General features: G+C 45.6%; 1 protein-coding gene across 2 annotated transcripts in view; it reads right to left on the reverse strand.

The window, feature by feature from the left end:
* TENM2 (teneurin transmembrane protein 2) overlaps window positions 1-16065 on the reverse strand; it is a 945756-nt gene that overhangs the window by 70228 nt on the left and 859463 nt on the right. For both annotated transcript variants that reach the window (XM_023514814.1, XM_023514817.1), the window contains one exon: window positions 2675-2885. In XM_023514814.1, coding sequence (XP_023370582.1) covers window positions 2675-2885 — 211 coding nt within the window. The remainder of the gene's footprint in view (window positions 1-2674; window positions 2886-16065) is intronic.

Below are 16065 nucleotides of genomic sequence, written 5' to 3' on the forward strand. Positions count from 1 at the left end.
GTGTCATATCTGTCGAAGTCAAATAAAATATAAAGATCAATCTTTAAATTTAAAACGTTTTCTTTGAGAAGTAAGAATTGCAATTCAAGGTCTACACACAGACCATCTGGTCTTTGGTAGGTCTGTAGAACAAAGAGAAGGTTGGATATTTTGTAAGAAGGAGAATGTTAAGTATTGTTTTGAACAAAAAGTTCATCAGTGCTAGTAAAGTTCTGGGGAGATGGCAAATTCTGATTGGTGAGTGATGGTGGTGGGTGAAACTAGTTTGAAAGCTATAGCTGGGGGTTTCAGATAAAACTGGTCTCAGGTTGTAGCAGGCAGTTTCAGCACCCAGGCTAGCTGAGAAATTATATACTTGGAGCAATGTTACGTGCCTTGAGTGGTTTTTCTCCCTGCCCTTCCCCCCTGGTTATAGTTGGGTATAATAAGAATGACCCAATTTGTACGATCAACTTTCACATATATGATAATACTATTTTAATTTTACTAATCAAAAAAAATTTGGTTTATGACCTCAATGTAACACAGTTAGGAGATGCCAGAGTTGAAATAGAAGGCTGAGAGTATTTTTTCTTTTCTATTATTATTTATTTTTCTATTTTATTTTTATGTATTTTATTTATATATATATATTTTTTGTAGAGACAGAGTTTCCCTTTATCATCCTCAGTAGAGTGCCATGGCGTCACACAGCTCACAGCAACCTCCAACTCCTGGGCTTAGGCGATTCTCTTGCCTCAGCCTCCCGAGTAGCTGGGACTACAGGCGCCCGCCACAACACCCGGCTATTTTTTTGTTACAGTTTGGCCAGGGCTGGGTTTGAACCTGCCACCCTCGGTATATGGGGCCGGTGCCCTACCCACTGAGCCACAGCACTGTCCTCTATTTTATTTTTAATAAAACCAGAATAGAGAAAAGCTAAAGTTATTGGCCTACGATAACCTTGTTAAGAACCCTCATATTGGCTTGGCGCCTGTGGCTCAAGTGGCTAAGGCGCCAGCCACATACATTTAAGGTGGTGGGTTCAAATCCAGCCCAGGCTTGCCAAATAATAATGACGGCTGCAACCAAAAAATAGCTGGGCGTTGTGGCAGGCGCCTGTGGTCCCAGCTACTTGGGAGGCGGAGGCAGGAGACTCGCTTGAGCTCAGGAGTTGGAGGTTGCTGTGAGCTGTGATGCTATAGCACTCTACCCAGGGGGACAGTTTGAGGCTCTGTCTCAAAAGAAAAAAAAAAAAACCAAAAACCTCAAATTCAAAAGACCTGCCAGGACTTTGGGGACTGCACAACTTTCTAGAGAGTTCTGAGAAGCTGGAGAATTGGCTGTGCCACCGGCCCTGCTTCTCCATCCCACCCCGGCTAGGCTCTCTCAGGGAGGAGCAAAACTGTGGCCTGCCAATGTCTCCTCCCCAAAGTCTCAGGGTGGGGGGTAGAGAAGCTCCAGGAAAATCACTGTTGAAGTTAGGGGCTGCTAAGAAGTGAAGTCTGGTATTTCCTTCCCTGGTTGGAGGCCTAGGGGGTAACATTTTCCTGAGTTGCTTCTGGGCTTACGAGAGTGAGATTAAAGCTAAAGATGGCACCATGTGGGTTGCCAGCGGGGCCAAGGGGCCAGGACCATACTGCTCAAGTTCCTAGTCCCTAAAAGTTTTGTTAAAAAGGACCAAACCAGCAGTTTTCATTTCTCCAAGTGAAGGAGCAGAGTCAGAGTTGGGTACCCCAGGAGGACCGTGCCCCTGTGCCCCCCCCATCCCCACATCTCAGCATCTGCACTGGTGCATGTGAGCGTGAGATCTGTCACGTGCAGCCAGGTCAGAAGCCCCCTGGCCTCTCCCACTCCATCTCTCCTCCCTCAGCATCAGAAACGGTGTCTAGAAGAGAGGAGAGGTAGTGTAGGACTGGGGGGGGGGGTGAGCAGTTTTAAGACCAAACCTTCCTTTTGCTCTTTTCTTCAGGAGCATTGTTCTAAATTGTCCTGGGGCAAAGGGAGGGCCAAGCTGATGACAAAATAAATCTAGAACTTGATCCTAGGATATCCATAAGCCTCAAATTAGCAACTGAGGGCAAAAATAAACTCTGAGAGGATGAGGAGTGAAATGCAGTGGCACGACGCTTTGCACACGGCAGACAATTAGGAGATGCAGCAGATGGGAGTGCTGTGAGGATTAGAGATAATCTACACTAAGTCTCTGGTTCATTCTAGGTGCTCAGTACATTCTTGCAACTGGCATCATCTGGCTTCTAAGATGCCAAGAATGGTAGGTTGTGTCATCAAGTTAATAATAGCTTTCAAAAATACTCTCCTGAATGAAGGATTTCAGTTATCTTCAAACAAAAGCCACTATCAGAGGCATAATAAAGGAGATTGAAAATAATGGAAATAGTGTCATAAAATAATAGATCATAAAAATGTTCCCCAAACCAGGGAATCAACAGGTATCTCCAGCAGGTTCTAGACTGCAGGTCGTCAGTTCCTACAGAGAGACCAGGACTCTGCTTTGGGGCCAACCTGAAGTGAGGAAAGGGCCCCCCTGAGCTGCTGCGGGGAGTTGTTCCCGGGGGCAGATAGTTCTAGGTCGACCCGGTCCATGGAAAAGCTGGCGCATTTCTTCCTTCTCCTTACTCCAACAGGAAGAAAACCAGTGACATTAGCAGCTGGAAGGACAGAGGGTGCCTACCTGCTGTTGAAGGGGTTGTCTCCTGGAATGATGTGGGTGCTATCTTTGCCTGCCAAGAGCTTGATGCGGTCGTAGAAAGACTTCACGGCGGGCCACTCCGTCTGGCCTTGCTGAATGATGTCCAAGGGGTCCCGGGACCCCCGGCAGAGCAAGCTGTTCTGACAGGCTGACTGCAGGCAGCAATCAGGGTCCAGGCAATCCACCAGGCCATCTGGAAGGGCAGAGGCAGAGCCAGGGTCAGCAGATTTCAAAGCTGCTTGGAGATGCTAACACCTGTGTTACCAGCACAGGCATGAGCAGCATCAAACCTTCCCAAGGGCCTAAGGTGGCAGGTTGCATATAGCAAACCTTGTATATTTCCAATCTATATGCATAGAAAATACAAGACTGAAAGAAAATAATTTAAAATGTTGACAAATGATTATCCCTGGCTAGTAGACTAGTGCATTTCTCTTTGTTTTCTTTATTATTCTTTTTTGGAGTTTCTGCATTTTTCAGCTGTGGACAAGTATTATTTGAGCAGTTGGAAATAAAAACAAACACTTTGCTTAAAAAAAAAACACAGCACCAATTATTACCTATAGCCAGTTCCCAGGAGCCTATGCTAACGGGTGCACAAGTCGTCAAAATGCGGGGGATTTCTTAAATCTCACTGTAACGCTGGAAAGCAGTCCATCCCAGCTCCCTCTCAGATAAGGAGGAGACTACTGACCAGCTGGAAAACCAGGGGCTGTGAGTTTTATTTACATTTTCCAGGAAATGTAGAGAAATGGCTGTAGCCTGGCCATGTAGAGATTAAAGCCATCAGTTTACCCAACTGTTTTTGGTTCTACCTTCCTGTACGCCTGCAGGACTTTGAACGTCCTGATTTACTTGCCTACATCCCTGCCCCTTCATCCCTTTTGCTAGGCTGATTCCCATTCGCTCAGCTACCATTCAACAAATACTTGAGTGTTGTCCACATGCCAGAAATAAAACAGCAAGCAAAGAACCATGGGTGTCTGTAACTAAAGAGAAGACAGTACGTAGGGTGCCCAAAGGTCACCCCTAAAGTCGCCATATGTAGGGATAAAGGAAAATTTAGTAAAATGTACCTTTACTTACAAAATATTTATTACAGATTTTACAAAGAGGCGGCTAACACATAGAGAATGTTCTGTAAAATTTTTTCGTGAATGTTTTGCAAACAAAGGTACATTTAGCTTCAGTTTTCCATTTTCCCTATGTATGGTGACATTAAGGGCGATTTTCTGGCCCCCACTGATGCTGGTGATCTGCCGGTGCCTTGATCTTAGATTTCCCAGCCCCCAGAACTATGAGAAATAAATGTTTTTTGTTTGCTCCAGCTAGGCCAAACCGACCAAGACAGAGCAGGTATTCCTGTTCTTTATATCCCTGAATCAGAGGTTTTCAAAGAATAGTTCTGGATCAAAATCCTGAGAGGAGAATCCTATGGAAAGGATCTGGCCCACCCCAAAACTCTCCAGGGAGATGCTCCAGGAGCAGAATTTGCATTTTGACCATGATTCTCAGGTGATTCTAAAACACAATAAATTTTAGAAACCATTGTTGTTAACGCCAACTTCCTTGTACTGGAATTAATTATCTCTTTATGTATGTCTCCCTATCTGGAAAATGAGCTCTTTGAAGAAAAGAACGGTGCCTGATCAATTTCCATAGTCATGCCTAGATTAGTGCCAAGCTTTGAACTGAGCACTCAACAAATGTTTGTTGAATGAATAAATGACTGTCACTGTCTCCCATTCCTCACATGCCTGTGAGGGCTGAGGATGAGAAGGTTTAGGGTGATGTGTGCTTCTTGGAATTTCCTATCATAATAGATTAGTTGGCCAACCTTGTTTATTCTTCTGGAAATTGACTGAACATACAGTTGAGAAACTTGGAGAATAACTTGCTTGTTATTAACTTCCTCCTGGATTTGATAGAAAAGCATTTTTTTTTTTAATTTGGCTGTAATTACAACATGGAAACATGCACTCAAAGCCTGGGCTTTGCCTTGACAAACACTTGTATTGGAAAGCTGAATCACAAGCCTGGCTGGGTGCTTTAAATTTACTACAATGTAATTTTTTGGTATTACCCTTTTTGTTTGGTTCTGCTAATGAAATTGAAATATGTAATTTCACCAAAGTTCCACTGTAATTTAGCAATTAATGTACAATTATTTTAATGCATTATTTTCTTTTTAGCAAACAAACAAATTAGGAGGTTGCATGTTTTGCTTGGCTTTAAATTACTCAAACTAGCCTCTCATTTTCCACATGGGCAAATGTTGCTCGTGTGCCTCATAACACGTTGAGATTTACAGAATTTCCTAGAAATACAGACACAGGAGGGTGAGCAGGCCAAACACACTTTAAATTTAGGGACTTGCGAAATCAAGGCTCTGAACATCTCAGGCTGATGGGCTGGCTGAATCGGGTACTACCCAGAGTTTGGCAAACCTCAGACCCTAGAATTCTGTTTCTAATTCTGAAACGGAATTAGAGAGTGTATCTCATAGCGGGATGATGCCGAGGTATTGTTTCAGATCCATGTTTGGATTGTGCAATTCAGACGAAAGGCTACTGGCAAAATAAGCCAAGGGGAAAAAAAGAGTGCATAGAATTCAGTCTTGAATATCACCTTCCACGGATTGCCTTCACTGGACAGACGGGATCTGCCGTGGAATGCCTGCTTCAGATTTTAAAAATAACCCACTGAGATACGTTGGCAGCGTTTCACTCAGCAGCCGCGGAGGCTTCTCAGGTGAGTAGAAACCCACCGTTGTTAGCATTATAGATTTCTTTAAGGTCACCGGCCTCTTCCGATTAGGAGTGCCATCCATCTCTGGTGGCCTTTCTGTCCTGAAGCTGGCGAAGTGTTTCCTCCCCCTCCAATCCATCCATTCTGAGGACCTCTTTGGGCTCAAAGAATAACTTAAGACAGTTTTCCTATTAAGCACCGACCATTTCTCTCCTCCGTCCCCTCCCACCTGCCACTCGTTCTGGGCTTGCGACTGCTTCAAAACCATGCACCTCAGGTTTCTCCACTGTTTTGTTGACTTGGACTTTTCCTTCAAGAGCCCGTCTGGGAGGAGATAAACACAGAGGCCGTAGCCGACAATAAATGCTAAAAAGGGAAGAAAAAAATCGGATAGAAATGCTTTCTTCCTACATATTTACATTTACCTGCTCCGGGGACCGTGTGTATTTGGGGTCCTACCCGTGATGAGGTGTGGGCATACGTTATGCCTATAATGACCTCATCACGCCGCGTTATTATGGGCTGCCGCCACTGAGCACTTTCAGACGACACTGTGAACTTTTAAATTGGCACTCCAATCTCCCAGTGGCCTGTCAGTCATGAGAATCGCATCTTTATGCCAGCAAGCCCCTCGGATAGAGTCTGACATTGCAATCTTCAGTAAATTACCCTGTCACTGACAATCTTGCAGTTATCTCGCAAACAATCAAGCAGGCAATCAAACTGTTCTGAATTGCCAGTTCAGGACCTGAGAGGCGGCCGATGTCTCCATTCAACAGCAGCGGGAAAACGGCCCGGCCCTCCTCCGACATTGGCCCATTTATTTATTTATTTATCTACCTACTTATTTGTTTGTCTGGTTGGCCTCCCGGGTAAGGGTGGGTGGGGAGAGGTCTGCAGAGCCTTCCAAAAGGGCCCGATTCTGACTCAGCGGTTATGGGAAAGCCACTTTAGGCCTTCCCAATCGGGCCCCGGTGGTGGCACATGCCTGCTTAATCTAAACGGGGCCAAGGAGAATTTCCGTCAGCAATGAGGCTAAATCACAGCTTTGGCTGGGGTCTACACAGGCATGTCATATGCTAATTGTAATGGTGCTTTCAGAGAAATGTGGACGTGGAGGAACTTTCTGGGAGCAATGCTGAGGCATTCTTTCCATTGCTTTTGATAAAGAAAAATCAGAGATACTCTTTCGTGCAGTTCTGGCAATGTAAAGCAGAAATCATTTTGCATAATGCTGAGTTGAATCCTTTGGATTAGGAGTCCCCAGGTAAAAAGCCAAAATTCTACACAGTGACAGAAGAGGTGGCCTCTGCAATCGGATGGATTTGGGTGTGAAGCTCAGCCCTCCTCGTTCTCAGCTGTGTGAGATGATCCGCATTGCTGAGCCTCAGTTTCCTTGCCTTTAAAACTGAGCTATAATAGCACATACACCACAGGGATGTGTGATGGAGAATAAAAAGACAGAAATATATAGTATACATATAATGTCAGTCTAGCATATATGTGTGTTCAATGACGTATAGGTATTACTGTAACCAGATATTCTCTGAAGTTTTCTACTTTTTCATTCTTTAAAAGGTGGACATGAAAATTAAATGAAACTAATACCCCTTTATATTTAGGGTCATTCACGGGTATGGGCTGGTTGAACCGTAGCAAGAATATATACTTTCAAACATGATAGGTTAATAAAATTAATAGTAATCATACATGCAGTCCTTGAGTTACAAACATCTGACTTACATACAACTCGCACTTATGAATGGAGGCTACTGCAGTAATCCCCAAGTTTACAAACATCAGACTGATGTACAACGCACACTTAAGAACAGAGGCTATTATAGGTAAAGGTAAAGGTACCTGTCCCAACTTACATACAGATTCAACTTAAGAGCAAACCTACAGAACCTGTCTCGTTCAGGGACTGCCTGTTGATGCCACAGATTGAGCAGAATCTGCATATATTAATGATTTAAATCTTCACGGCAACCCCACGAAGCAGAATAATGTAACCTTTAAACTTCAGACTCTGGAAGAGGGTGTCTGGGTTTGAATTTCAGACCTTGGGCAATTAACTTGCTTGGTGCCTCAGTTTCCCTCATGTACAAAATGGTGATGACGATGATGGTGGAAAGCTCTGTCTGGAGAGTTTAAGCAGTTATTAATTCCAGTGCTCAGAGCGGTGCCGGGGACAGTGAGTGCTCAGTAAATTGTATTATCACCATTACTACTGTATCGCCCACCTCACAGAGGACTAATTGGAGGTGTGGAGCAGAGGAGTAAGTTATCCAAGTGGCTAAGAGGCAGCAGCTATGAGTAAAAAGTAGAGAAAGGCAACCAATGACATTATCACCCTCTGTCTTCGTTATCAGAAGGAGACGCTTCCTCTCCAAAGGGAGTCTGACCACAGGGCAGTGGACACCCATTACCCAGGCAAAGTGCGGGCAGCTGTGAGATTTAATTGCTTCTGAAGGCCTGTCTACTTCTACAGCTGGAAAAGAATCTGGCTGGTTGAAATGAGCATCTGAAAAGGAATCAGCATGAGAAACAAGACTCCTGGGAATTCATTCCTGGCAATGCAGGTTGCTGAGGTCCACACTATTTACCTGTAAGATTCAAACCCCCCTTCAGCTGTTTACCATGGGTACAAGGTGGCACTTCGCTTCTGTGCTGGCTATACATTTGTGTCAGCCGTTTCCAGCACCTGTCTCCTTTGTGCTGCTAGATTTTTAAGAGGAGCTTCTAAATAGTCAGGAGATTTAGGTTTACTGAATGCTCTCTGGTAAAGCTACACTGGGGGTGGGGAGGCCCTGTGGAATGCAGAGGCTGGGAAGCAGCTGCAGTAAGCATCTGGGCATTTCAGAGTTGGCTGAAACGCTGCCTGGGAGAGGCTGCTGGAGCCCTTGCATCATAGCTCCACAGGGAAGGGTTCTAGGAATGGGAGGATGCTTATTTCACATATTCTTTGTAAACTGAGCAACTCACAAAGAATTTAAATTGAAACATTTAGTTCAATTAATTTTTGGTACCTTTTGTTCCTGGTAGCTTGCTATGCAAGTGACTCCCTTTCCCACCTGCATGAACTCTGTGGCTTTCTTAGATATTAAAAAGCTTCAGAAGAACGCCTACATTTACTTCTCTCTGTTTCACCTTGTGACAGGGTAGCACACATTGACTGCAACAATTCACTACAGGTCCCGGGGATAGTTCTGCTCAAGTGTGCACGTAGCACTTGGTTGGGAACTGGTGAGCAGCTCAGATTTTAAAAAGGAGCCCTCCTGCCTCTCAGATCGGGATTTGATGGGATGTGCTGCTGATGACCAAATCAACCTTCTCTACTAATTGGACCAGGAGGCCATAGACTGGGTTGGTTAAAAACATGAGCTTTTGAGAGTATACACTGAGCCATTTATAGGGTGTTCAAGAACAGTCAAAGTTAATCAATAGTGATAGAAAATTAGAAATTAACCTCTGCTGGTTAAGATGGTGTTGGGTGAGGTTACATCTGGTAACTGTCCTGGGAAAATCACTTAGCAGAGATGGCCTTCCAAGTGGTTTTAAAATTTTATCCTTCTATTGAAGTTTTAGGTCAATTATGTATGTTGACTAAATTTATGAATAAAATTGTTTATCCAAAAAAAAAAAAAAAGAAAATTAGAAATTGTAGTTCCCTCTGTGGGGAGGTATTGTATTGGCTGGGAAAGGGCACAGGGAAACTCTGGGTGTGCTTTTTTTTTTTTGAGACAGTCTCACTATGTTGCCCTCAGTAGAGTGCTGCAGTGTCACAGCTCACAGCAACCTCAAAGTCGTGGACTTAAGTGATTCTCTTGCCTTAGCCTCCCAAGTAGCTGGGACTACAGGCACCGGCCACAATGCCTGGCTATTTTTTGGTTGTAGTTGTCATTGTTGTTTAGCAGGCCTGGGCCGGTCCGAACCCGCCAGCCCCAGTGTATGTGGGTGGTACCCTAATCACTGAGCTATTTTTCTGGTCTCAGTTTTCTAGTGTAGGATACTTAGAACAGCTGTGAACACCTAGTTACTACTAAGCACTTCTGAGTCATTTCTACTTTTTTTATTTTTGAGAAGTCTTCTTGGGATCATATATATTTGTTTACCCATCAAGAACTGGGTAATGGACAAGTTCTCATTTTCCCAAGGAAAATACAGGTAGTCCAGGGAGTAAAAACCAATAAATCTTAGGACCATTTCTGAAATCAGCAAATAAAGAGGAGGTGAAAAATGAATGAAGCTATGGAAAAAAGGGAAGAGGCAACAAGTTGGGGCAAGAGAGAAGAAATCTGGTGCTGTTTGTGATGGAAATGGAGAAGCCACGGCCAGAGGCTCCTGCTGCATTTTAGTTAGAGAGTGAAAGGGATTCTTGAGTGAAAAGAAAAATGACAATCAGGTTGGGTTTGTGCCTCGGGTGTTTCTGTTGCTGTTGTTATTGCTGAGACAGAGTCTCATTCTCATTCTCTAGTCCTGGGTATAAGGCAGTGGCGTCATTATAGCCAACAACAACCTTAGGCTGCTGGGCTCCAGCAATCCTCTTGCCTCGGCCTTTCAAGTAGCTGGAACTACAGGTGCATGCCATAACACCCAGCTGAATTATTTTTACACTAAACTTTTTTTTTTTTGTGGAGACAGGGTCTCACTCTTGCTTAGGCAAGTCTTGAACTCCTGAGCTCAAGTGATCCTCCCCCTTCAGCCTCCTAGAGTGCTAGGATTACAGGTGTGAGCCATTGCACCTGGCGTTATTTTAACATAAGCTCTGGCAGGGCACGTCTAAGGTGGGAGTTTGTCTATATAAAGAATGTGAGTCAACCCCAAATCAGCAGGTAAGCACCATTCTGATTTCTCATGATCTTGCAAAAGAAATACCTCTCCAGCCAGCAGGAGTAATCTGCTCACTAGGCTGCCCTTTGGAACTACAGCTGGCCATTTGGATATCTGGTAGATATGACCTCACATGACTGAGGGTGGACATAAGGGCTGGTATGGGGTCAACTAGCACCTTGAAGGTGGTAAGCAGGGATGAGGGTTCATATGGGTCCTAGTCTGGCCTGGCAAGTTCCTCCCATTTGCCATTGCTGATTCTGGCTATTTAGTCCTGGAGGAGCACTTAGAAAATTTCAAGGAAGTCACTCCAAACTCAGGGCCTCCTGAGATGCAGGGCTTGGTCCCTGCTCCTACCCTACTTGCCCAGGGTGACAATGGGCTTTTGGCCCAGGTAATAAAACAGCAAATGAATATGCTGTTTAGAATCAGAATGGTTCTATTACTCATCAGCTATGTAACTTGGGCAAGTGGCTGAACTCTGTGGCTCAGTTTTCTAGTCTATAGAATGGACTTAACAGTACCTGCTCCACGGAAGCACACAGAGATGCTATAGGACAGTGCGTATGACATGAGATGATAAATGTCTGGCACTTCAGACATAGGGAGGGCTCAATAAATGAAGGCCACTCTTGATGATATTTCCCCCTCTCCCCCAGAGAAGGGCATTGTTCCATTTGCATTTTACCCAATGCCTGCTGACAAGTTGGAAGGGGGGGATAATTGAAAGTATTCTGGCTTGATGTAACTAAGAAGTGAAAGGAACGGGCAAGGCTGACTTGATTTAACCTGGCAATATGAGATTAGTTCTTCATTGCCTCTGTTAGTCTCCCGCATTGCCAACCTTTTAAAGCAATAGATTGGCTGACAGGGTGCTCATTCGGGAGGTTTCACCTGCCATTAATACCCTGGCTGCCTGATGAACCATCGTGCCTTTGCCCCCCACCCCCACGGAGCCAAGGCCATTCTTAAATATCGCAGGAAGTAAAACTGTGTTTGTGCTCTTTCTGGAAGGCTGTTGGAAGTTTTCCTATTATTTCTTGCCAATTCTTTTTGCCAGTCTCTGAGTTCTAAAACCAGAGGTCTTTGCCCCAAAGCACATTCTGGCCTTTCATACGACTTAGCGATGGAAGATCGATCACGTCTGACCAGAGATCTGGCAGGGTGGTTGCCCGCGGAACTCTGCCTGCTGGCTTCCTCCTCTTTAGGATGGATGTGGGAAAGAGGCAAAGGTAGCTGAGGAGAACCAGGCTCTATGACCCAAGGCAGGATGTGATCCAGGTAAGATCTCTCTTTAAGAGGACTTTGGCTGTACTGTGAAGCTACTGGCAGAAATTTTTAACCCTGAGCTGGCTGTGTTTATCCACCTCTCCCCTTTTTTTATTGTTCAACAAAACTAAACAAATGGACAAAAACCTAAAAAGAAATGTCGTCCAAGAAATCTTTTAAACCCATGCTTCTCAAATTCTAACCAGCATCTGTATCTCTCTGGGATGGTGACAGGATGTAGGTTCTAATCCTGTGGCCCTGGAGTGTGGGGTCGGAGAACCTTTGTTACTTCCAAGCTCCCGGGTGACACTAACAGTGCTGTTGCAAGCATCACATCTCCAGTGGCCAGGCTCTAAGCCAGCGTTGCTCAGGGTACACTCCCTGACACTACCCTAGCATGATGTTAAAATATAATACCTATTGTCACCCCAGACTTACTGAATTCCTGAGAGAGGGAATTTGCCTTTCAAAAAAGATCCTCAAGATGATTCTTTTGCTCATAAAAGTTTGAGACCATCCCTCTTCTGAATTACTGAAAATATCTTTCAAATACAAGTCCATCAGACTCTGAGGGACTAAAACAGCTTATCCAAACTCTATCTCCTGTGGTGTTTTTTTTTTTGAGACAGAGCCTCAAGCTGTCACCCTGGGTAGAGTGCAGCGGCATCACAGCTCACAGCAACGTCCCACTCCTAGGCTTAAGTGATTCTCCTGCCTCTGCCTCCCAAGTAGCTGGAACTACAGGTGCTTCATAATGCAGCTATTTTTTGGTTGCAGTTGTCATTGTTTGGTGGGCCTAGGCTGGATTTGAACCCACCAGCTCAGGTGTATGTGGCTGGCACCTTAGCTGCTTGAGCCACAGGTGCCGAGCCTCCTGTGTGGTGTTAAGGCTGAAACATGGAAGTGGAGGTGGGACTGGAGATCTATGTTCTAATACAATTTGATAGACATCAGTTAAACAAAGTTAAACTGGTGTCTTCTTTCTTTCTTTCTTTCTTTTTTTTTTTTTTTTTAAGACAGTCTCACTTTGATACCCTTGGTAGAGTCCCATGGCATCATAACTCACAGCAACCTCAAACTCTTGGGCTCAAGAGATCCTCTTGCCTCAGCCTCCCGAGTAGCAAGGATTATAGGCACCTGCCACAACACACAGCTGTTTTAGGTATGGGGTCTTGCTCTTGCTCAGGCTGGTCTTGAACTCCTGAGTTCAAGTGATCTACCTGTCTTGGCCTCCCAGAGTACTAGGATTACAGGTGTGAGCCACCATGCCTAGCCAAAATGGTTTTATTAATTAAAGGCCTTCTTGGAGCTTTTGCTATGTGAACATACATTATGAGTCTTTAATATTGTGATGGGATGGGCAGCATTTTCTGACCAAGGACCCCTTTCAGCTCAGAGCATCTCCCTGCATTTGAATCTAGTGCAAAATGCACACTCGAAAATATGTTGTCAGAACACAGGGCTCTAAAGTTTGGAGGCTCTGTCTGTCCTTGGAAGAACCAGCCAAGCCTCCAGCTACTCAACAGTCCCAGGTGCTAGTCCCATCTTTGACTGACTTTTCATAAAATGCTGACTTTTGGGTGATCAGGCCCAGCACCAGCCACATCACACGCCAAGCCCATCAGCTCAGAATCCCTGTGCTCTGGCTCCCAGAACCTCCCAAGACTAACACATTTCAGCGTGGGGACCCTGAGCTAAGTGACCACATCCTGGGGGCAGTAGGATGATGCAGTGTTAGGGTGACCATGTGTAATGAGGGTCATGGTTGGCAATCAGGAAGAGCTGCCCACATGCCAGGCACTGTGCTAAGTCCTTAGCATCATGCATCTCCTTTTTAAGTCATCACTGGAACCCTGGGCATTATTAACATCCTCTTATAGACGGAGAATGGGAGACTTATATGGAGTTTAAATAATTGCCTGTGACCACAGCACTTCTTGTGGCGGGGCTCAGTTTTGAACCCCATTTGCTGCACTCTGAAGCTAAATCCCACCCAAAGCTGCCATCTAAGTTGGTGTGACTGCTAAAGACTTCGAGTGTCCATCACCCAGGAGGTCATTGTGCCCTCTGCCATGACATGCTCAGTGCCTAGACAAGCTGCTCTTTTATCTAAGGCAGGACTAAGTCAAACAGAAGAGTAATAAGTACAGATTGGGGGTGACTTATTTTTCAGAAGACTGGGAAGAAGGATGTTTTAGTGGGCCCCCAGCTCCTAGCTTTACCTCGTCCTCACTCAGGTGGGTTCCAACAAGGATGGCCCTCTGCCAGCCACTCAAGCCTCTGTGCTGTCCCAGTGTGTGCAGGACATCCCCCAGCCAGCTGTCATCCAGCCATGCTCACCCTCTGAGGTGGATTCTATGATGTCCATTTTGCAGATGAAGGAACTGAGGCTCAGTGGACTAGAGAGTCTTGCCAGGTGACAAAGCTAATGGATGGTGGAGTGGCTCACACTGTGGTTGTCTACCCCAAAGTCTCTTGACTTCGGCTCTCAATTCTTCCTAAGAGGCTGTGAGTAGTCACAGCTTTCCTGAATGTCACAGGACTCAGTGGAGCAGGTGGTGGGGAGACGGAGGCTTCAGGAAACATGTTCATTTTCTAGTTGGTCTCTCTCTTTCTCTCTCCCTCCTTCCATTTTTTCCTGCCTATCTTCCTCTGCTAACTCTCAACCCAGAAGGGCCCCCCCGGGAGTGATCTCATTTGATAAGAAATTTCCTACCTTGGACAGCCCCCGACAGGCCTCCCTGGCCTGGTCTCACCCTTGTTAGCCTAGAGCTGATTTTTATACCTGGGGGATTTCTAATCTGGCTGCTGCTGTCTCCCCCCTTTACTGTAACAAAGACCATTGGCAACAGAGGGCAGGGGCCTATGCTCTCGGCCTCTGATCTCCCCAAATGCTCGCCCTCTGCCTGCTGCTCCCGGCCTCTCGCTGCCCTGTCTACCCTGTTCTGTTCCTCATCAACCTCCATTTCAAAGAGTCCACTGACAGGTCAGACAGAACTGAGCCGATGGCCAGCGGAGCCCAGGCCCGGCAGGGGGTGGCAGCCTGGTGCCAGACAGTGACCTGCTGGGTCCCTCAGAAAGAAAAGGGGCTGTCACCACCGACACCTCAGTGCAACAACCGGAACAGTTACTTTCTGCCTGAGGGGAGACCTTGTCTCTAGGGATGGGTAGTGAAAGGATTGGCCCTGGAGCTGAGAGAATTAGGACAGGGGCAGAAAATTCTGCTGCTGCCAAGAGAAATACCCTCAGCCTGCCAGTTGGGGAAGGGCCCAGACTCAGCTATCATATAAGCTTCCTGCTAGATTATGGAAATCAGAAGGACTAATTCCAAAACTGTGTCACTCCTAAATGTCGCCACTGCCTTGCTCTGCTCCCTGGGGATATTCTCCTTTAATCTTTTTTTTTTGCAGTTTTGGCCAGGGCCGGGCTTGAACCCACCACCCCCGATATATGGACCAGTTCCCTACTCCTTGAACCACAGGCACCACTACTCTCTTTTAATCTTTTTATTTATTTATTTATTTATTTTGAGACAGTCTCACTTTGCCACCCCTTGGTAGAGTCCTTTGGCATCATAGCTCACAGCAACCTCAAATCCTTAGACTCAAGCCATCCTCTTACCTCAGCCTCCCAAGTAGCAGGCACCCGCAACAACACCAGGCTGGGTTTTAGAGACAGGGATCTCTTGCTCATGCGAGTCTTGAACTCCTGAGCTCAAGCAATTTGCTTGCCTCCGCCTCCCAGAGTGCTGGGGTTATAGGCGTGAGCCACCACGCCCAGCCCCCTCTAATCTTCCTATCTACTCTGTGGGAGAGGTACTACGATCCACTGCTGTACTTCCAATTATCAGGATCAGACGTGCAGCAGATGACCTGGATTCAGCCCCAAGTCTGCAACATCACTGGCTATGGGTTTGGGCTAGTTATGTTACCTCTGTGAGCCTCAGTTTCTTCATCTGAAGAATGAAACTCATAATCACACTAGCTTAAACAGGGCTGTTGCAAAAGGATAAGTAAACTTTATGCAGAAACATTTAGCAGACAGTAACCATTTGCTTATTCCCATTTTATAGAAGGAGAAACGCAGTGCCAGGGAGGGAAAGTTACTTGAGTAAGGTTGGGCAGTTGCCGGGGGTGGTGAAGTGATTCACACAGAGCTGGCCCAGCCATAGCCCTGCTCTCCTCCACTCTACGCCTCTCCATGCAAGCTGTGGTTTAGGACTCGGGGGTCACTCAACAGCCATCCCCAGAGGCTTCTGCCTTTCCCCCTGTTTTAAAGGAGGAACAGCCGGCTGGCAGACCTACTTCACCAGCCTACGGAAGTCAAGATTGGGAATGAGGCAAAATCTACAATACAGATGAAGAGCAGTATGATCAGGTGTTCATGTCTTACTAAAAAGAAGTAATGTATCTATCTGAATTTTCTTTGCATTAATAACATGGTCTCAGTGGTATATGGTAACTCAGGTGTCACTGTCTATATGCATGGGTTTTTTTGGTAGTGCTAAAATGAAATTTTCATCC

The sequence above is a fragment of the Otolemur garnettii genome, unplaced genomic scaffold (genome assembly GCF_000181295.1).
Source record: "Otolemur garnettii isolate 467f Iridium unplaced genomic scaffold, OtoGar3 scaffold00003, whole genome shotgun sequence".
In the NCBI taxonomy this organism is placed as follows: Eukaryota; Metazoa; Chordata; class Mammalia; order Primates; family Galagidae; genus Otolemur; species Otolemur garnettii.